This window comes from Medicago sativa, chromosome 7 (genome assembly GCF_051527215.1).
Source record: "Medicago sativa cultivar Bolivia chromosome 7, Bolivia_mono, whole genome shotgun sequence".
NCBI classification, from domain to species: domain Eukaryota; kingdom Viridiplantae; phylum Streptophyta; class Magnoliopsida; order Fabales; family Fabaceae; genus Medicago; species Medicago sativa.
Genome location: NC_140755.1, coordinates 65947716 through 65969454, shown reverse-complemented (window position 1 = coordinate 65969454; position 21739 = coordinate 65947716). Strand labels below are relative to the sequence as shown.

General features: G+C 34.6%; 3 protein-coding genes and 1 pseudogene across 3 annotated transcripts; 2 read left to right on the top strand and 2 right to left on the bottom strand.

The window, feature by feature from the left end:
• LOC146907784 (F-box/kelch-repeat protein At3g23880-like) lies at positions 1-1252 on the bottom strand. The gene has a single exon (XM_085729160.1). It carries the CDS (start codon positions 1250-1252, stop codon positions 2-4), a length of 1251 nt encoding a protein of 416 aa, XP_085585286.1. The 3' UTR covers position 1.
• A 6100-nt stretch (positions 1253-7352) lies between these two features.
• LOC146907783 (F-box protein CPR1-like) lies at positions 7353-8787 on the top strand. Its single transcript, XM_085727317.1, has one exon. The coding sequence runs from the start codon at positions 7361-7363 to the stop codon at positions 8585-8587; it is 1227 nt and encodes a 408-aa protein (XP_085583443.1). The 5' UTR covers positions 7353-7360; the 3' UTR covers positions 8588-8787.
• A 2359-nt stretch (positions 8788-11146) lies between these two features.
• LOC146907782 (F-box protein CPR1-like) lies at positions 11147-11923 on the top strand (annotated as a pseudogene).
• Positions 11924-13102: 1179 nt separating this feature from the next.
• Positions 13103-15515, bottom strand: LOC146907781 (F-box/kelch-repeat protein At3g06240-like). The gene is made up of 2 exons (XM_085725703.1): positions 13932-15515; positions 13103-13450 (listed from the first exon to the last, which is right to left on the bottom strand). The coding sequence occupies exon 1, from the start codon at positions 15144-15146 to the stop codon at positions 13938-13940; it is 1209 nt and encodes a 402-aa protein (XP_085581829.1). The 5' UTR covers positions 15147-15515; the 3' UTR covers positions 13103-13450; positions 13932-13937.
• Between the last annotated feature and the right edge of the window lie 6224 nt (positions 15516-21739).

Sequence of the window (21739 nt, the reverse complement as noted above, 5' to 3'; positions counted from 1 at the left end):
ATCAATGAACAGAAACCAAACTTTCTACATAATCCTTTGCATGATTGAACCACTGTATGGAGCTTCTAGTGTTAATTTTCTCTGTTGTTCTTTCTTTAATATTATAGATAAATGCCCGGTTGCGAGGATTTGCAAAAATCGCCATATCACCCGTTACATAAATGCACGCCAATGGATAACCATCGTGAATAAAATTATGATGTATTTGAATATTCTGGTAACTAATCTTAAATAATTGAGTCCAAGACTCTTGAACCCCATACTCCTTCATATGCCATAAAACAAGTTCAGTTTGGTCGGAATGATGTGAAAAACAGAGACTGTCCATCAAAACCCTAAGATCTAGCTGCTTAAAAGATTGTACGTAGTCAAAATCAGAAGGCAGCAGAAACTGCTTGTATGTCTCTGTTGAAAGGTCAAGTGAAACAATCTGAAATTTCCCAGATTGATTAATAAACTTGTTAGTCAACCAATTAACAGTGCCGCTCAAATGCACACCATCATTAAGGCGGAGGTCTTTATAATAAGGATAATCGAACCAATCAATAGGAACAGTATCAAAGCTCTGAATATTTCTCCAACAATAATTATTACCTAGACTGAAAACTTTAACCAAACTTTTCCAAGAACCGTCATCTTCATTCTTTTCAGCACGAATAGCTACAACCTTATAAGTTCTTGTTGAAGCATCATAACCAAATGTGAACTTAAAACGGTAAGGACCATCAGGAGGGACAGTTACACATAAAAACCCTAATTTTTTAGATCTTGTTCTGGTGGCAGGGTTCCAGAAACGGAGCCAATAATTTAGAGAAATTGTTGGTGTTGTTATTAGAGAATGGAAAAGTAAGCAGAGTAATCCGTTACAAGAACCAACAACAATGCAACGTTTCTTCAAACGAAGGAAATTGCGATGGTAAACGTTAATGGATGGATTTTTAAGTAAGCGTTGAACAGGGAAGGATAGCATATTACAACCAGAACCCTTTTTGAGTTGGTTCCAGAATAAGGTGAGGTGTGGGTTTTGAGACGACTTCTTAAGGTGTTTTTCGATGAAGTTTGGATCTGATATGAGAGTGTTCCATGACTTGCTCACGCATTTGAGTTGCACGATTTTTTTAATACTTAGCAAAGATAGCAAATATAGGATTTCTATGATGAGTTCGTTGGGAAGGAACGAAGTCGGATATGGTGCATTTGATTGACTGGATCGACGTCGACGTCGTGGCTTCTTAATTGGAGGGGTATCCATCACCGCTGTAGAGATGAAGAAGTTGAAAAAACCCTAACACATGCAACTAGGAAAATTAATTCTGCAAAAGCGGCGAGAGAGTTGTTTCTACGTACCAACTCAGTTGTGCTATATATATTGTAAATGGGCCCGTTCTTGCTTCTTTTTTATGAAAATTGCTTTTCTCACATCAAAAGTTTCCTAAACACTCATTAAAATGACGCAAATACCTCCGATGGTAGTCAAATATCTCTGAGCAAACCGGCAATAGTTAACTAACCGCTAGGTCAGCTACAGTTAACTACCGTTGGATCAGCTACATTTTACTACGTCAAAGCATCAATTGTGATTTTGCGCGATTCGGTCGAAAAACCAAAATAAATTGAGGCTTATTCGGAATGCAACGAAACTTTGCAGACCCTGTATATGTATTTTTATATAGTTGTCTGTAAAGTTTTGTAGCATTTTGACTAAGTCTCGATTTATTTTATTTTTTTCTAGTGCGCATCCGGAAAAATGACCTAGAGGTTTCTTTTTTTCACTATTTTTTGAATGCATGTTTAGGACAAAAAACATCTCCCACAAAAAATAAATTTGGAATCCATCTAAAAAATAACTCAAGCCTTAAGAATAGTTCAAGATTTATCCAATCCTAGGGGTCTCTTAATATTATATAGTTATTGGCTAGCAAATGACACTTCACAATTTTTGTATCTTCTTTTTTTGTAGAAGTAATTGCTCACTGGAAACTAAATTAAATTCCTACGTAAATTAGACTGAGCTGCGTTTATAAAAGTATCATTAGTAAATGCATAAAAATGTGAAACGTTCCCATAAAATAAATGTGAAATGTTGATGATTATTCTACCCTTGTTTATAAGCATTTAGTTGAAGACCTGCTCTCCAATCAATATTAAAAAGAAGCATAAAAAAAACTTAATATTTTGCATTTTAACGGCGTATGTTTAGATTTGCGGCGTATTTGACTAAATCAGGATAGCACCATGATTAAACTACCAAGTTAACAAAAAAGTTCTAAATGGTACACCCTTATTCTTCTGCTGTACGTATTACTATAAGTTTATTAAAGTTAACTCATACAATTGCTTCTAAAAAAATTAACTAATACAATTATTTCTTACTAAAAAAAACTAATACAATAATTTTCTTTATTATTTTTTATAGTACTTACTACCGGTTGAACCCCGGTTGAATCCTTAAACCCCAAACCCATGCTTATTCCGGTTTAATATCCGGTCCGATTTTAATTACCTTGTTCAATATCATTAAAAATGTAAATGATGAATATGCGAACAAATCATACTTATCTTTTTCTAACTTTTTGTAAATGATAAAAATATATAAATGATGAATTCATCAAGACAATAATTATAAATCTATTGTTGAAATACAAGTGAAGAACCATATGATGTTAATATATGCATCAATTTTATTTATTGCAGCGTCTAGACAGAGACTAACTTACATATCTTTCTGCTTTTCTATCTTTCTTTTTTTTTTTGAATATAAATCTTCATTAAAAAAAGGGGGGGTTACAAAAGCATATCTTTTTGGATATGTTCAAATATGAGCCTTGGAAACCTAGAGGTCCAATGGTTATTTGGCTCCTTTGCAGCCCAGCAGGCTATCTCATGAGCAACGTGATTGCTATTCCTACTGGTCCAATGGATTTCTATCTTATCCAAACCATCACATAATCTGATGCAAGAGTCTATAGTTCTCCCCCAGTAAGAACGAATACACTTCCTCGAGGTGAAAGCATTAACACAAGCCTACGAATCCGTTTCAATAATAACAGAGCTTAATCCTTGCTCCTTGATGAACTATAGCGCTACCAAAATACCAAGAGCTTCTGCCAAGTTAACATCCTCTCCACTCCTGACTACCCTAGTGGCCACCACAACTGTGCGCCCATCCTTCCGTCTCAGGATTAACCCCAAACCTCAACGGCCATAGCCTAAGCGGTGAGCATCCACGTTGATTTTGAAGTAACCCTTTGAAGGAGGACTCCAGCTAATGTTGCAGCTCTGCTCACTATGATTGTCTGATGGAGCTTTCAAAGAGGGATGTTGATTCAAAGCTCTGAGTTCTTCAACGATGTTAGACGCTTTGGAAATGGCTTCAATCACAGGTATGCATTTATTTTATAAAATTAGGAGATTTCTGGCTTGCCAAATCTGGTAGATAATAGCCATTATGTGACATAAATTCTCTTTCTCCACAGACAGCAAGATCTGTGTTAACCAATCCTCGAAACTTAAGTTGAGATTGTCCATATTTAGAGTGAACTTGGACGCGAACCAGACTTGTTTCGCCCAGGTACAGTGCATAAATGTGTGGGAGATGTCCTCTATGGATTCTGCACATCTAGGGCAGAGGGGGTTACTGAGAATGCCCCGGTTAAAGAGGTTGTACTTAACAGGAATACCTTTGTGGAGAATGCGCCATATAAGGTTTGTGTACTTGGGGGGATCTTTAGTTTCCATAACCTGTCGAAACGTTTGCTATCCTGAATCAGAGAGCTACTAGGATGATTAGAATGACATTGGTTCCAAGATAGAGTAGTGTAGTGTCTAGTCCGCACCGAGTAATTACCATCATTTGTTCCCATCCAAACTAATTCATCCTCCTGTCCATGTTGAGATAGAGGTATCTGGAGAATTTGATCGGCTTCAAATGGGAGAAATAGCTCCTTGATAAGATCATGCTTCCAATTTAGAGTATTCTGGTCAATCAGGTCTTGAACAAGATTATAAGGAGTTGCTTGAGGCTTAGGTGTCCAAATTTTGAATCCATTCTGGGTAGGTAACCATTGATCATTCCAGATGTTTATTTTGATGCCACTTCCCACCAACCAGACACTTCCTTTAGTAACCAGGTGTCTAGCCTTTAGAATACTTCTCCATGTGAAACTAGTGTTTGGTTGTTTCTTAGCATCTAGAAAGGAGCACTTAGGATGGTACTTTGCTTTATACATTCTGGCCAGCAAGGAATTTTAATTGGTTATAAGACTCCAACTTTGCTTAGCCAGCAGGGCCTCATTAAAATGGCTAAGATCTCTGAATCCCATTACACCCTGTTTTTTATTGTTACAGAGTTTGTTCCATTTGATCAAGTGGATTTTACTTTTGTCCACAGAGCTACCCCACCAAAAATTACAAATCATTTTTTCAATGTAATTGCAGAAGGTCTTAGGGAGGTCAAAGCAACTCATTATGTATGTTGGGATGGCCTGAGCTACAGCTTGAATAAGGGTGCTCCTACCAGTAAAAGACAGGTGTTTTTCCTTCCAACCCTTCAACTTTTTCCATATTCTTTCTTGTATATAATCAGAAATTTGTCTTTTTGATCTGCCAATGTTGGTTGGCATACCCAGATACTTAGAAAAAACAGTTACAACTTGCATAGGAAGGCAGCTAATCACCTCAGTTTTTGCTTGATTATCCACTTTTTTGCTGAATAGAAGTTCAGACTTATCCAAATTGGCAAGCTAGCCTGATGCCTCCAGGTATGTGGATATGATCTGTTTTAATATTGTGGCTTCTGTTTTATTTGCTTTACAAAAAATCAAACTATCATCAGCAAAAAATAAATGACTTATTTCAGGAGCTCCTGGGGCAATTTTGATTCCATGAATCTTATTGTCCAATTGAGCTCTTGAAATAAGGTTAGAGAACACATTAGCATAAATAATAAAGAGGTAGGGTGATAGGGGATCTCCCTGTCTAATTCCTCTGTGAGGTCTGAAGCTAGTTGTAGGCTTCCCATTGATAAGAATACTATAGCAGACAGTAGTGACACATCTCATGATAAGAGAAACAAGATGAGTAGGGAACCCCATGCTGGTCAAAGTAGATTTAATGAAAATCCACTCCAGCCTGTCATAGGCTTTTGCCATATCAGTTTTGATAGCCACATATCCATTATTCCTGTTTGTATGCTTGAGGTAGTGAAAGATGTCAAAGGCAATGAGGGTGTTGTCTGTAATAAGTCTTCTAGGTATGAAGGCACTTTGGTTATCAATTATGATGTTAGGAAGAAGGGGTTTAATTCTGTTGGCTATAGTTTTGGTGATGAGTTTAAGAATGACATTACAGAGAGATATAAGCCTATAATCTTCAGGAGAGGTAGGGGTTTTGTTTTTAGGAATAAGACATATGTTATTGTCGTTGTACTGGCTAAGATCCTCCCCATTATTAAGGATGTTGAGACAAATGGTAGTGATGTCAGTTCCAATAATGGCCCAATACTGTTGGTAGAATTTGAGAGGTAGCCCATCAGGGCCTGTAGCTGCTAGACTTTTCATGTTGTGGACAGTATTTAGGATATCCTCATAAGTAAAAGGAGCATTAAGAGCTATTTTCATATCCTCAGTGAGTTGGTTTTGAACAATTTGGGTAGCAGCCTCTACATTCATAGGATTCTGGCTAGCAAACAGATGCTTAAAGTAGTCCACAATCACCTCTTCTATCATGTGAGGGTCATAGTGAGTGTGCCCCGCATTGTCCTGAATTCTAGCAATATGATTCCTTTTTCTGCGTTGATTGGCTTTCATATGGAAAAACTTTGTGTTTCATATGGCTTTTCTATCGCGTTTAACTCTATGCTAAAAAAAAATTGGTCAAGTATTCTAGTGGTTAGATATTCACCTTTCTAAGTAAAATAAGTGCGGTATCTTGTTTTGAAGCACAGCTCCTGCATATATTATACAATGTCCCTATCAATTAAGTTAAGCTCATGGAGTCTACTATATATTTAATTTATTATATTTGATTATTGTTATCTAAAATATAACATAATGAAATAAGTATTTATCCTAAGTTCCTCTTTTAGTGGAATAGTTCCTATTATCATGACTAGCGAAAAAACGGGCACTCACGTGTCCGTCTTTCCGCTCTTTTTACTACGCTAACGTTTGAAAATTATGAACGGTGTTTTTTTATAAAATTTTGATTTTGACTAAAACTGACAATATAAATGTTTGTTGTTTTCAAATTATAACAAATCAAACTAACCATGATTATCTATTTCAATGACGTCAACAATATAAAAAAAATAAAAGCTAAATTCTTATTTATTTAATGACACCAACAACGATCTTTATAATAGAAATATGTGTTTCAAGGTATAATTGGGATAACGAAAAATAAGCATAAATATACTCATCTAGTTTGTTACACTTTTTAAATGATATTACCCGGTTGATAAACGGGCTTGAAATTTACTACCCGAGCTTGGCCCTACACGGGCCGCAAGCTAAATGGGCTGACCCGTATTAAAAATTACATTTTTTATAAAAAAAAATACTATAAAACACTCCTATAAAATTTCTTATAAAAAATATTTTTTTAATATGTTTAAATAATGCATAGCACAGCAATAAATTGTAAACATTTTCGTACAAACGTCGTAAACTAAAACGGCGAGGAAATTTTTTTTAAATAAATTACATATGTTATAGTTATAGACATTTATATATTCAATCTTTAAAATTATAAAGAAGAAAACGAGTAAATATTATTTTATATTACTTTTATATTTGTGTGTTAATTAATTGAATTTTCACTTTTATTTTTTACTTTGATAATCAACTAAGTCATAATTATTTGAAAAATTTATATATAATTTATAGGATTTTTTTTTGTATGCGGACTAACGGGCTACTTGCAGCACGTTCGAGCTAGCCCTAACGGGTACCGAGTTTTTTATGGCCGAACTAAAAAACCCTATAAAAATTTGGGCTCAATATTTAAGGTCCAAACCCTATAATTAATCGGCAATAATACCTGTAATGTAAATTACAAATATTCCTATATTAATCCCTTAAAAGAAATCTATATTGTTGGTGTTATATAAAAAATAAGGATTTATATTATATTTGTTATATTATTGTTGTTAACGAAAAAGATAAACATAGTTTGTTACTTTTTTTTTTTTTTACAAAAGAGTTTGTTACATTTAAAAATTATAAATAATTATACTTATAATTGTTTCTCCCCAACCCAACAAAACAATATCGCGGCTCTGCAACAATAGATTATTCTCTCTCTGTTTACCTTCCACGTTGGAAAATTGTGGTGATCCAATCTCAGTTCCTGTATTCATTCGATGGCTTCCAATTTCTGTAGCAGTTATATTGTAAGTGGATGCTATATTCACAATGATATTGCCTTCTCTATTCTATCAAAACTCCCTATTAAATCTTTGAAACGATTTGAATGCGTAAGTAAATCATGGTCTCGCCTTACTGAAGACTCTCGTTTCATGACAATGTATCGCAAAAATTTTCTTTCATCTCAATCTTATGACGGTGATACATCTCTCCTCGTAAATATCTGTTCTGACAGTGAAAAGTTCCATTTTCTATCAGGTGAAAGGTTTGAGAATAGGGTCAGTTTCATTTGTCCTGTTCAATCCTATTCTGCAGTTGCAATCAATGGCTTTGCGAGTGTTAATGGCATACTTTGTTTGCAACACATTAGTTCTGGAAAAAGTTTCTCACTGTGGAATCCAACTACCGGCGAAGTCAAGGTTATTCCTCGTTCTTGGACACTTCTTCCACCTATTGTTCATAAATATAAGGCGGCGGATAACTTTTACCATCGCACTATGATTCATGGATTTGGTTATGACTCTGTTTCTGATGACTATAAGGTGATCTGTCTTGAAACATTTGAACCAATCTTTGGTAATGATGACCTAGGCAAGAAACAACCATTGTGGTTGCAAGATGAATCCCTTCAACCATTTTGGCAGATTTATAGCCTAAAAAGTAACTTGTGGAAGAAACTCTATGTCAATATGCCTCATTCTTCAACTTTGCTCGTGGCCAGTTTGCATGGAAATTTCCGAGTGTATATGAATGGAGTGTGTCATTGGTTGTCTATGCCCCGTTGTCATTGGAGTGTTCCTTATTCTGCAGAAGCATGTATGGTATCATTTGACTTAAACAATGAGACGTTCTTTGTCACACCCATACCCTCGTACGTTACACTCACATGGACACAATTGACAGTGTTGAATAATTCCATTGCCTTGATCTTCTTCCCTATGAACACAAATATTTTTCACATATCAATTTTGGGTGAAGTTGGTGTGAAGGAATCATGGATCAAACTCTTCACTGTTGAAATACCTTGCGCTCTATCTACGTTTCCTATAGGAGTCGGTATGAATGGTGAAATAATCTTTGCAAATGACGACAACAAACTACTTTTGTTTGATTTAAATACCGACAAGATTGTAGAGCTTGGACTTAAAAGAAGACATAGATTGACTCTTGGTCAGATTAAAGTTTACAAGAAAAGCCATCTTCCAATCAAAAGAATAAATTAATTATTTTTGTACCGTTTTACTCATGATTGTGGTTATTGACATTTCACCTTTCATAGAAAGTGGCATGTCAATTGCTAGTATCAAAATTATTATCAAGTATTTGAAAGACACTTTCTAGTTGACTAGGCCATTTGCTTTGCTTTCCTTTCTTATGTCTGCATATTCTCCATTGTAGTTTCAGAATCCTGATATGTTATCATTTGGATGGATAAATGCCATTAGTTCAATATTAATACAAAGTTCTTTCTTTTTACGTCTTTATATATTGTTTGTGCCTATTAAATTCTTTAAACTCGTGACCTTGATCCATGCAATTTGGTCAAATGAGTCGCACTTATGCGATTTGGTTTCAGTACCTTGTTCTTGGTTAGAACTCGTGACCAGATTGAAAATTTTGTTGCTATTAGATTTCTGTTTAGTTCTCTTCACTCATAGCTCTTATTGCACCACAATTTTGTTGCTTTTGCAGTTGGATTGAACCCTCATGTTTTCTTCCGAGTTGTAGTAATTTATTTTCAGAATTTGTGATTTGATAAAATTCAAACGTTTGATTCAAAGAGAAATTATTTATACGGATTAACTTTAAGTAATGCATCCAATTGAAACGCTTGATTGAAATGACTGCAGTTTACATATTTGGCTGATTTATTTGGTTGAATTATTGTAAGTTATGAAGTACCCGCAGTAGAAGATTTTGAGGAAAAACATTGGAATTCCTCACCTTGCTTGGAAGACTAATTTTGGAGAAGGGGAGTGAGATATTTTATGTTTTGAAAGCATTATTAATATAGGAAAATCATTTGAAAGTTTGTTAAAATCTCTTTAAAACTCTTCAAAATCCTCTCTCAAAACATTTCTTTTGAGTTCCTTAGATCCTATCAAATGGATTAGCATACAAGTTGACATATTACTCTCTCTTCTCCTCCCATAAAAGATATCAAGGATGAAGTCCCACACTTTCAGCCAACTCTTCATGTTCTGATGGACTACCTTTGCTTTTCGCATGATATCAAGGGAACTGAATTTGTTATATGGCAAATGAAGGAGTTTGGAGTTCAAGAATCTTGGTCTCTGTTATTTGAAATTGACTACTTTCATCTTGAAATGTATAACCTCCCAGTCAATTATAACATGATATTGCCAATGAATGTGGTACGCCGCCGTTGTTGCCATTGTACCTTTCTAAGAATGATGATACACTGATGTTCTCAAATTAAGAAGATGGTCGAGCAATTATCTATAATCGGAGAGATAAAAGAGTAGAGAGAATTAGAATTTCCAACAAACTGTGTTGGTTTTCTGCAATGCACTATGTTGAAAGCTTGATTTCGACTCACTGGAAGTAAGTTCTCTTTTACCGTTTCAAGTTGTTTGAATCTATGGTAATTCATGTATGTTGTTTTAAAATCTTTGTCATGTTTAAATAACTTTTGTCAATAACTGGTTTTTCTCATGATATTGCAATAAAATTTACTATTTAATCACACAACCCTTGGATTCATTGCATCACCGTTGAAGCTTATTTCTTTCTTTGTTTACTGCTGGATATGGTTGCACCCTTAACCATTATCCTTATGCATTCATTTTTTCTTGTGTTTTTCATGTTTATTGTAAATTTTGTGTTTTATTTTGTTACTTCTTAACTCGTGGGTATTTTTTTGAAATGTAGGTCTGCAACCCCGACTCTAAGCACATTCTCTGTAGATGGGAGTGTGGTAGGAATTGGAGACATGATTGGAGACTGTAGTAGTGAGGAGGAGAAAGAGGAGCAGGAAGAGCCTTTATTACAAGACGATTCGGATTCGGATGGGCTAAGTGACTATAATTCTGAGGATGATGAATGAGTTAATTTGTTAGATTAAGATTATGTAATATGATCAAAGCATAGAAAGTAGGACAGAATAAGCTCGAGCTTTGCACAGCCAGCCTCAATTTTTCTCAATTTGGTCTATGATTTGGATATTCAGTTATGTTGAATTTCATATATGATATATTAACTTATATATCGTCTTATGCAAATGGTTGTTTACTTGTTTGATTCATAAATGATAATATTTTAGTTTTAAAAGAGGATGATAGATTTAGGGTGGAGGAAAATGTATGCTGAACAAGCATATAATTTATTTTATTTTTTTGTGTGTGTGTGTGTGTGTGTGAGAGAGAGAGAGAGAGAGAGAGAGAGAGAGAGAGAGAGAGTCTTCTCTGACAAAGGAAACAATTCAAAGAATGGTGACTGCAAGTTCACTCAGCTAAGCATCATTTTGTCGAAGAATGTGAATGTAGCAATCACCTATTTGATCATGATGTGTCATCAACTCTTGGTTACAGTAAATTTGATCAGCTGCATGAATGTGCTAAATAGAAGGAAAGGACGTGAAGAAAAGTACTCTTTGATAGTGAAGGTGCAGCAGAGCATGGAGACTTAATGGGAATGCTGGAAAAACTTAACAAAAGATATTAAAACATTTGTTTTCTATCTTTAAACATTTGCATACTCCTCTATTTCCATCATATGACTTTTAACTACTTAGCTAATTTAAACCCTTACCTTAACCAATCTTTGGTAATGATGACCTAGGCAAGAAACAACCATTGTGGTTGCAAGATGAATCCCTTCAACCCTTTTGGCAGATTTATAGCCTAAAAAGTAACTTGTGGAAGAAACTCTATGTCAATATGCCTCATTCTTCAACTTAGCTCGTGGCCAGTTTGCATGGAAATTTCCGAGTGTATATGAATGGAGTGTGTCATTGGTTGTCTATGCCCCGTTGTCATTGGACTGTTCCTTATTCTGCAGAAGCATGTATGGTATCATTTGACTTAAACAACGAGACGTTCTTTGTCACACCCATACCCTCGTACGTTAGACTCACATGGACACAATTGACAGTGTTGAATAATTCCATTGCCTTGATCTTCTTCCCTACGAACACAAATATTTTTCACATATCAATTTTAGGTGAAGTTGGTGTGAAGGAATCATGGATCAAACTCTTCACTGTTGAAAAACCTTGCGCTCTATCTACGTTTCCTATAGGAGTCGGTATGAATGGTGAAATAGTCTTTGCAAATGACGACAACAAACTACTTTTGTTTGATTTAAATACCGACAAGATTGTAGAGCTTGGACTTAAAAGAAGAGATAGATTGACTCTTGGTCGAGACTCTGCAGCTAATGTAGCAGGCCACAGTTCTGCAAATAGTGGCTGGACAAAACTGTCTGTGGACATGCTAAAGTGCAACGTAGATGCGGCTTTGTTTCCACAGGAAAACATTTTTGGAGTTCGAATTTGTATCCGTAACGCCAAATTTGAGTTTGTACAAACTAAAACATAACACAATCAATTTGTTTTATCACCCAAAGAGGAGGAGACAGCGGGTATTATGGAAGCTCTAATTTGGTTACATAACGAAGGTTTTTAACCAGTCACCGTCAAATAGGATTGGAAAGCGGTTGTAGATAATACCAAAGGACGCCTATTGGATGTCACTGAATTTTGGTATTTCCTTCAATTTTTTAAAGCCTTTTCGAATATTAATCAAAACTATAAGATTATTTCAGTTGAAGACTACCAAACCTTGTTGCTCACACCCATCCTAGGGTGTCAAGGTCTGTTACTAACATTATTCTGTTGGAAACGAAACAAGTTGATTCCTTAAAACAGACCATATTTTTTTCGTTTTTTTTTTTTTTTTAAGGAAAGACCATATTTTCTTTATTTACATGAGATAAACTTTGGAAGAACTTTTCTGCTTTTATAATGCTGACAAACTTAGCAGTGAATTTTGGCATTGCCACATAACATACATCATGAAAGTTAGACAATTTCTCAATAGGCCCCTCAAATTTGCTCATATTTTTGAAAAATGCGGATCGGGAGTTACGACCCGATCGGAGTTTACACACAAAAAAGTCGATAGGGAGTTACGAACCGATCAGTTGAGCAATTTGATGGGCTTAATGAGCAACCTTATGCAAGTTATGGTCTTATATTTACTTTCTTATTACTGATATCTGATGTATGGTATTTCTGAGTTCAGCCATAAATTCAGCTTCAGCACATCCCAAATGTGTTACCTATCTATTGATAACTTAAACAATTTCCTCACATTTTCTCCTACTCATCTCTACACTGCACACTATATAACTACATCATCACTTAATCATTTCCGGACGAAATCACAGCTTGCAAATAACTTTCAGATCTCACACTAGTGCTTTGATCTAAAAACTAATTAGGTAAAGTTGTAGATGATAAATTTTCAAAAAAGTGCTCCAAAAGCCATGTCCAAAACATAACATGCATCCAAGAAACAAATAAATTATTTCTGGTTCAAGAGACTTATTTCTCATACTCGAAAATAATTTCACTGCCAGTACTACAATCTCATCTAAAATAATATCATTTCACCATCACCAGTACTGCAACTACAATACTACTCATTAAATCAAGTAACTTTAGCAGTGTGAATGAATGAAGCAATGTTGGGACAAAAATGATTAAACATCAAATATTAGCATAAACTGATATAGCATATATAAATATCATGGTAATTCAAGATCCAAATCATAAAAATAATTACAAAGAAGTGGCTTCCTGCTCAAAGATCAGATGCACAGGTTCCCACAAAATAAATTTAAGAAAATGGCAAAATGAAAATTACTATTTTCTACTTCCTATGTTTAGATCCTAGAAAATACTTTAAGCGATTGTCTCATCGATCATCCCCTAACCAAGGTTGCTTAGTTTATCCGCATCTTTTGTTATCAAATGCTTTTCCTCTTCCTTTCTCCCAAGATTTTCCACCAAACTTCCAAGTAACATCGATAGTCGTCAATGTGCTTGGACTTGGGGTCCAGATCTAATATTTAAAAAATACCCATTAGACAAGAAGTGAAAAAACAAAACAAAAATAAAATGTAAACATTATACAATTGCAGATATTTTCTAAGCAGTACTAACAATCATTAAAACATGAATTGAAAAATTTATTATGGTCAACCTCATATGTTTTAGAGAGAAAACCAGAGCATGTTTTAAGACTAATATGTTATCAGTAGAAGAATTCTCATTTATCTATCGATCAATTTGGAGTAATGTACTTTCCTTACAGATCAAGTACTATTTCACTCATCTTCAATTTTTCTATGAGAATATTTCCCAGACAATGAATTTCACTTTAGGAGAATCAAGTTCTAGCTGGTTACATTGAAAAATACTCATTTTATATCTTATATAATAATAAATATTAAAATAAAAACAAATCCAAACAACCTAAGCAAACTGCAAAAAAATTTACACAATCTTTTAGTACAAAATCAGTAAATTATAGATATACTTACTCTAATTTAATGAACCGGAACCAAACTTTCTACGTAATCCTTTGCCCAATAGAACCACTGTATGGAGTTTCTAGTTTTAATTTTCTCCGCTGTTTTATCTTTTAAATTATAGATAAATGCCCGATTGCCATATTCATTTGCAAAAATCACCATATCACCATTTACATAAATGCACGCCAATTGATAACCATCAAGAATATTATGCATTTTAAGATTCTGGTAACTAATCTTAAATAATTTCGCCCAAGACTCTTGAACCCCGTACTCCTTCATTTGCCATAAAACAAGTTCAGTTTCATTGGAATCATGAGAAAAACAGAGATTGTCCATCAAAACCCTAAGAACTGGCTGCTGAATGTGAATAGATGGTACCCCATTAAAATCCGAAGGCAGCAGAAACGTCTTGAATGTCTCCGTTGAAAGGTCAAATGAAAGAATCTGAAATTGTTCGGCATGAATAATAGACTTGTAAGTCATCCAATTAATAGTTCCATTAAAATGCACACCATCATTAAGGTGATGGTGTCGATTCTTAACATTAAACCAATTAAGAGGAACCGCAGTAAAGCTTTCAATATTTCTCCAACAATTATTACCTAGACTGAAGACTTTAACCTCACTTTTCCACACAGCTCCGTTTTTTTCAGCATGAACCACTACAACCTTATAAGTTCTTGTTGAAGCGTCATAACCAAAAGTGAACTTAGAATGGTATGAATAAGAGTCGTGATTGGTGCTATAACATAACAACCCTAATTTTTTAGATCTTGTTCTGGTGGCAGGGTTCAAGAAACGGAGCCAGTACTTCTTATGTACACGAGATTGGAAACCCAAGCAGAGTAATCCGTTACAAGAAGTAGCAACACTGCAATGCTTCTTCAAACGATCAAAATTGAGGCTGTAAACAGTGATGGATGGATTTTTGAATAACCGATGCATGGGGAAGGAGGCGATGTTAAACCCCTCTTTGCGTTGGTTCCAAAATAATGTGAGATGTGGGTTTTTAGATGACTTCTTAAGGTGCTTTTCGACAAAGGTTGGATTGGATATGATAGCGAACCATGACTTGCTCAGGCACTTGAGTTGCACAATGTTTTTAACCCTAAGAAAAGATAGGATTTCTATGATGAGTTCATCCGGGAGGAACAAGGTTGGATACGGTGCAATAGATCTCCTGGATCGACATCGTAGTTTCTTAATTGGATGAATATCCATTATAGTATACTGTGTTGAAGTTGAATAAACCTCTATGAATGTGAACTCAAATCTGAAACAGAAAAACCCTAACGCATGCAACTATTGTGAATGGGCCAAGGTTTGCGGTTTGCGGGCCCAGGTGAGGGAGAACTTTTTTTTCTTGGATTTCAATCCTTGAGGAGTTTTGCGTGCTGCCCTTTTGTACAATCCAGAAGCATAACAAAGAGTGTTGGAGCAGAGGCAAGCCGCAGTGGCTGTTACCGCGGCGCCATCCAGGGTTTGAGAGTGTGCTACAGTGACTCGAAAGTGAAGAATTCGATCGGATGGTGGTGGTGGAAGAATTCGAGGATGAAGATGGGTTAACTTAGGAGAGGTCTCGTGGAAGAAAGATGATATGTGACAATGGTGGTATAGGATGAATGGGTGAAAGAAGAATAAGATTAGAGAAATTCTTGCATGGTCTTGCACTTAACACGTCATCCTTGAGCCCATCCAATCAAATAATTTCTATTAATTAATTAATTAATAAAATAAAAAAATTAAATAGGTTTTTTGGAGAAAATAGAACACGATCTATACACTCTCATTCTTCAAACCCACATGACTTAACAATATCACTAATTTAACGGTGTTTTCCTACAATTCCTCAACAACTTCTCCTAAAATGGTTTCAAAGACACATGGTTCACTACCAACAACATCATTTCATGCATGGCCTTCTAATCAAACATGTCTGACTTCACTTTCATTTAATAATTTAAACATTTTTAATCAACAAAAACTTCATCCTAGAAGTCCCGAAACTGAGGCTAAAAAATACAGTTTCACGTGGTGTATTTGTATACAACTTTTCTTCCATTTTGGTTATTTGGGTGAATGTGTAATCATGACGAACATTTTGTATTAGTTTTTTTTTTATTTTGTTTGAGTATTTTCTTTTTTAATTTTATGCTATTATGTTTTTTTTAATTAAGTGTTAACTAATAAAAAAAAATCCGACCATTAGTTAAGCAATTAAAAATACAAAGAAAAGACAAATTTTGCATTGAAAATAACATTTTTTCAACTTTACAAAATAGAATATACAATTTTCAAAGTAATTTTTCTTTTTCAACTGAAATGAAAATAATAAAAAACGTTGTTTAGTTTGAACAATCATATGCTCCAAGGGTAAACATCATTTAACCCAATTTTTACAAATTTTGATAGTAACAACAACAAAACTACGAATTTTTATGATTCTTGTCAATGAAAATCAAAAATGTTTTATGAGTAAGCCCACCAAAAGGCGGGGTGGGTGAGAATTCAAACTCACTCACCTAACTGAAATGACTAAAATACCCGTGCGTAAGTTAACTCACGCTACGTAAGTTAACTCACGCATGTGTTATACACTGTGTGAGTTAACTCACGCCGGCGTTATACCCCGCGTGAGTTAACTCACGCTAGTTTATTAAGAAGAAGTCATAGCTAAAACAGCAGGGGTGGCCATGAGGGTGAGCGGGAGGGGCGGTAGCCCAAGGCACCATTATTTTAGGGGTACCAAAATTATTATTTTTACTTAGTAGTTAGTACTATATAGATATATATCTTTTTAATTCGGTTTGATTAATTATATTGAGAATATATTTTTAGAAAACTTTGGTTATAAATGCGGTAGCCCAGGGAACCATTATTTTAGGGGTACCAAAATTATTATTTTTACTTAGTAGTTAGTACTATATAGATATATATATTTTTAATTCGGTTTGATTAATTATATTGAGAATATATTTTTAGAAAACTTTGATTATAAATGAATCTTTTGCAATAAAAAACTATTGGAATAATTTTTGTCAAAAAAAAAACTATTGGAATAATTAAAAGAGCACAATTTTATTGTTTCGCCCAAGACACTAAAAGTCTTAGGACCGACCCTGCAAAACAGCACAAACAAAAGACAGAGAGCACCGCTACCGTCAAATGCTTATGAATACATGTGGTCAACTAACTGTTTCCCTATGCACTTGAGGAAAGATGGGAAATTGGAACACGTTGCTTCTGGATTATTTTGGCATCCTGATGATGTACTTGCCTTTTTTGCTTGGTTGCTAGAGCGTAGAATCAATTTTTCTTAAAATATTAGTATGAACTGGCGTGGGTTTTGGGTTGGGGATGTGCAACCATTGGGTTGGGGATGTGCAACCAACTTGTTCCAATTTAGTATGAACTAGCGTGAGTTAACTCACGCTGCGTGACTTAAGTTGCGCAGATTTTAACACTTGCGTTACTTAATGGTTATTTTCAGTATTTCAGTTGGGTGTGAGCAAAATGTGTTGGGTAAAGAGCAGGATTCTAATTTGAATTGCTCTGCCTCGTCTTGTTTTGTTGGGTCATGAGGGGGAGTCAATGTTTTATCATCCATTACCAAGTATCGCTTTCGCTCCCCCACAAAGTTGAGTAATCTAATACCATTATATTGTTGGTTCATGAGAGGGAGTCTTATTGGGTTGGATAATCCTATTAGGCTAAGAGCAACCCCACAATGGGAGATTAGACACCACATATTCATCCCAAATTTTAAGGAAATGAGTTTATGGATTCACTCACTTATATGTTGCTCAAGCTCTACTCTTATATCCAATGTGCAACTTCACATGACACTATATTTTTTTCTAGGTTAAAAGTTGGACGGACGAGTCCTCTTTATATGGCCTTTAGTTCAATTATTTGATTTATATTTGAGGTTGAAGGAACATGCACTGCTTTTAGTCCATTTGATTCAAGCTATGAATAAAGTTTGAGTTGTCAATATGAATTGAATTTGAGCTATATCAAGTTGAATCGAGTTCGAGCTATCCAACTGAACAGAGTTGTTTGTGATGATTAGTTGAGCCGAGTTCGATTCCAAATTAAAGTTTGAGACGAACTAAAATGTTGAGTAGCTCGACATATTTTTCAGCCCTAAAGATGAATCTTGTCGACAGTAACTTTGGAATCCATCTAAAAAATAACTCGCTGACGCCTTAAGGATAGATCAAGATTTATCTAATCCTAGGATGCCCTTAATATTATATAGTCGTTGTCTTGCAAATGATGCTGTACATTTTTTGCATCTTTTTTTCAGAAGTGCTCACTGTAAACTAGATGAAATTCCTAACTAAACTAGACTAAGCTGCATTTATAAAAATAAAAAATAAAACATCAGTAGTAAGTGCATAAAAATGTGAAATGTTAATGACTATTCTACCCTTGTTTATGAACATTTAGTTGAAGGCCTGCTCTCCAATCAATATTAAAAAACAACATAAAAGAAACTCAATATTTTGCATTTGAAAACCTGTTCTTCGTGTATGTTTAGATTGACGGCGAATTTGATTAAATCAGGATAGCACCATAATTTTGTTGAAGCTACAAAAATATAACAGTGGCTCTCCGTAATTTTGTAAATCTCCCTGCCAATCCAAACATACACTCACTATAAGCAATTATGAGCTTAATATATTCATCCTATGAACTCTGTTCTGTGCTATTGACATATATCAAACAGAACTACCAGAATCATAACATGAAGATAGAAATGGTTTAGTTTTTCATTTAGTTGTTCAAGCATTCCAGCTAAACCTCTGTATTACACATTCACTATCAATGATATCTAGCATCTCCCTTGCAGCAGAGTTGGTTAGAGTGCATTTGTTCACATCCTTTCCTCCTATACTCAGTACATTCATGCATCTAATCAATATTGCTTAAACCAAAAGTTGATGACACAAGGTGATCAGTTTGCAGAGCTTCAAAACATGTTGCTATCCATTTGTTGACAACTTGGGCAGTAATTTTTCAATTGCAAGTCAATCATGTTACCTCATCTCAAATTGTTTGAAACTACTCTCTTATTTCACTTTTTTTTATATGGAACATTAAGTGCATGTTTGGATTGATGGTGAGTTGGTCGGAATCACAACATGATTTTTGTCTAAACTTAAAAAATCAACGTGCCACCAATTGTTTCATCAAACTCACTACTGGTCCAAACATATATCCTATTTGGATTAACAACTTATTTGCAGCTTATAGTACAAGCGTTTATCATGATAAGTTCTTATGTGTAAATTTATATAAACTACTTTTATAGCAAAAAATAAAATAACGTTAAATTGTTTTCATACATGATATAAGTTGGTTTTATAAGCTGCATTGGAGAATTTATAAAAATGAGTTGAAAAATGCTTATGAAAATTATCACAAGGTTCGTAACTTCTCCCACTTCTCCCCTAAACAGTCTTACAAAACTTATGTTATATCAGTGGATAAGCTCAAATAAGCCAATCCAAACAGGCCATAAGTTCTCTTTTCAACAAAATGGAAGTCTGATTTCAATAACATTAGGTAATTAATAATTCAACTCTCTCAATCATACAAATAAATTTGCTAAGCAAAGGAAAAACAGAAACAGTTTAAAATTACATAAAATATCATTTAAACAGAACAACACCCATCCTCTTGTCTATTTGAGACTACTCATTTTATTCCACACAGACCTACCCATGAATTCCCAATAATTATAACTATAATTATAATAAAAATATATAAATAGGTAATAAGCCATTGTTGCAGCCCCAACTAAGAGAAATGCTGCAAAATTCATAACCTTAACCATCTTGAATTTCTTGAGCAGAAATGAAGCAACGAAAAACAGCATCATCGCAATTCTCACACAATATTTCTTGCAAATACCAATCGCGCCGTGCAACTGCAATTGATCTGAAAATTTTGATGATGTCTTTAACTTAGAAACAATGCTGGATTTGGATTTGGATTTGGGTTTGTTCCTGAGTTGAAATTTTTGGAGAAATTTATTGGTTTTGGGTTTTTTGGGGTGAGAGGTGAATGTTAAAAGGAAATGAGGAAGGTTGAGGAGAATGGAGAAGCGGAAGAAGGAGAGGGTTTGAGGAGAGGATGATGAGTTAGTTGCTGCGGCGAATCTGAATCTGAAGTTGAAATGCTTTGCTTTGGCAGAAACGCGGATTCGCCATGATTGCTGCTGTTGTTGTTGTCGATCTGCTTCTTCCATATTCCATTCCCAGAAAAGAAAACAGAGTGAGTGAAAGAAGTAACCGTTAGAGTGAATAAGGCTTTTCACATAGTGGATGGTGGGGCCTCTTTTATTTTTTGAAGGAATTTTTCTTTAATTTTTAGTGATGAGTGTGTGTGTTTGTTTAAGATTTTTTTCAGAAAAAATAAATCTATTTTTTTATAAAAACAAATCACTCTTTGTCATTTTTAAATGTTTATTTAGAATATTTAGAAAAATCATTTTATCAAATAAAATATTTAGATGAGTTGATCTTACGAAATTTTAACAGATCATCTATTAAAGAGATTCTCACATTTATAACAGAAATTGAATCCACGACATTACAGATGAATCACCTCATTGTTGCGTGACAGTATGGTTTAAACACACAGAGAATTGATGTGTGGCAGCATGGTTTAAGCATATAGAGAAGGTAACTTTTTTTTTATAAAAGAATGGATGATAAAAGCATGAGTGGAGAGTAAGTGTGTATTTGGACTAAAATCTGTAAACCTACTTTCAATTAAGGAAGGAAAAGTGGGATGATCTTCCCCATTTAGACCCATCCCACAATTATTTCGCCTAAAGTGGAGCGACCCAACTCAAGGGGTGGAATTGGACATTCACCTCACCTCGTTTCTTGGTGGGTTGGCGAACTAGTCCATCTTAAAAAAGTAATTTTTTTGACAATTTAATATTACAAAAAATATAGTTAAAAAAATTAGTTTTTTTAAAAGCGTTGATGCCAACTCATCTCACCTCGATCTATTTTTCTGATGGGCTAAACATGACTGGCCATCTAAAGGAGGTGGACTCAACTTCAACCAGTATCACCTAAAATAATAGGTAGCAGGTCGGACCGACTGACCAGACTCATTTTGTCGCCCCCCGATTTTAGTCAAACATCATTTGCACTTTAGGCTAAAAAGAAATTGTTTTGCGGGGAGTTGGTAACTTTGTTGCTCATGCTCAGTTTGCGTTAGATTCGGCTGATTCTGTTTCGATTGAGGAAATCCTTCTTGTATTACTTATGTTGTCGCAACCGACTTGGTTCGCGTTTAAATTAAATTGTTTCTGTCAAAATAAAAAATGTATAAAATAAAACAAATGCATTTCTTTTAAGTAGGCATGAATCTAAAATAGTTTCTTACGCCTTAGGATTAGAGATGGAGAATGATTTATGAGGTGTTATGATAAATTATTATTTGAAATCGCTAGTATTCAAAAATAAGGTGAAATAAGATGAGTTTGAGGTTATCCCTTCAATTGGGTTTTAATTAATTTAAAGTTGAGTCTGATTCCCTTAATTGTATGTGAGAGATGTCATAACTCACAAGAATTGCTAATATATCTGCACATCAATTGGTTAAGTTTCCACTTTCCACAACTGATTATGTGTGGCTGAATTGAGCAATGTCTTCCTTGTACTTCTTTCTTTTTTGTAGTTGATTAGTATCAGTTTATTCTGAGAATGAAATGAAGGCCATACAGTAAGGTAGAAGCTAGAATATCTAGCTTCTTAAAATTGCAGTAAAAATAACATTGAGACACTAGA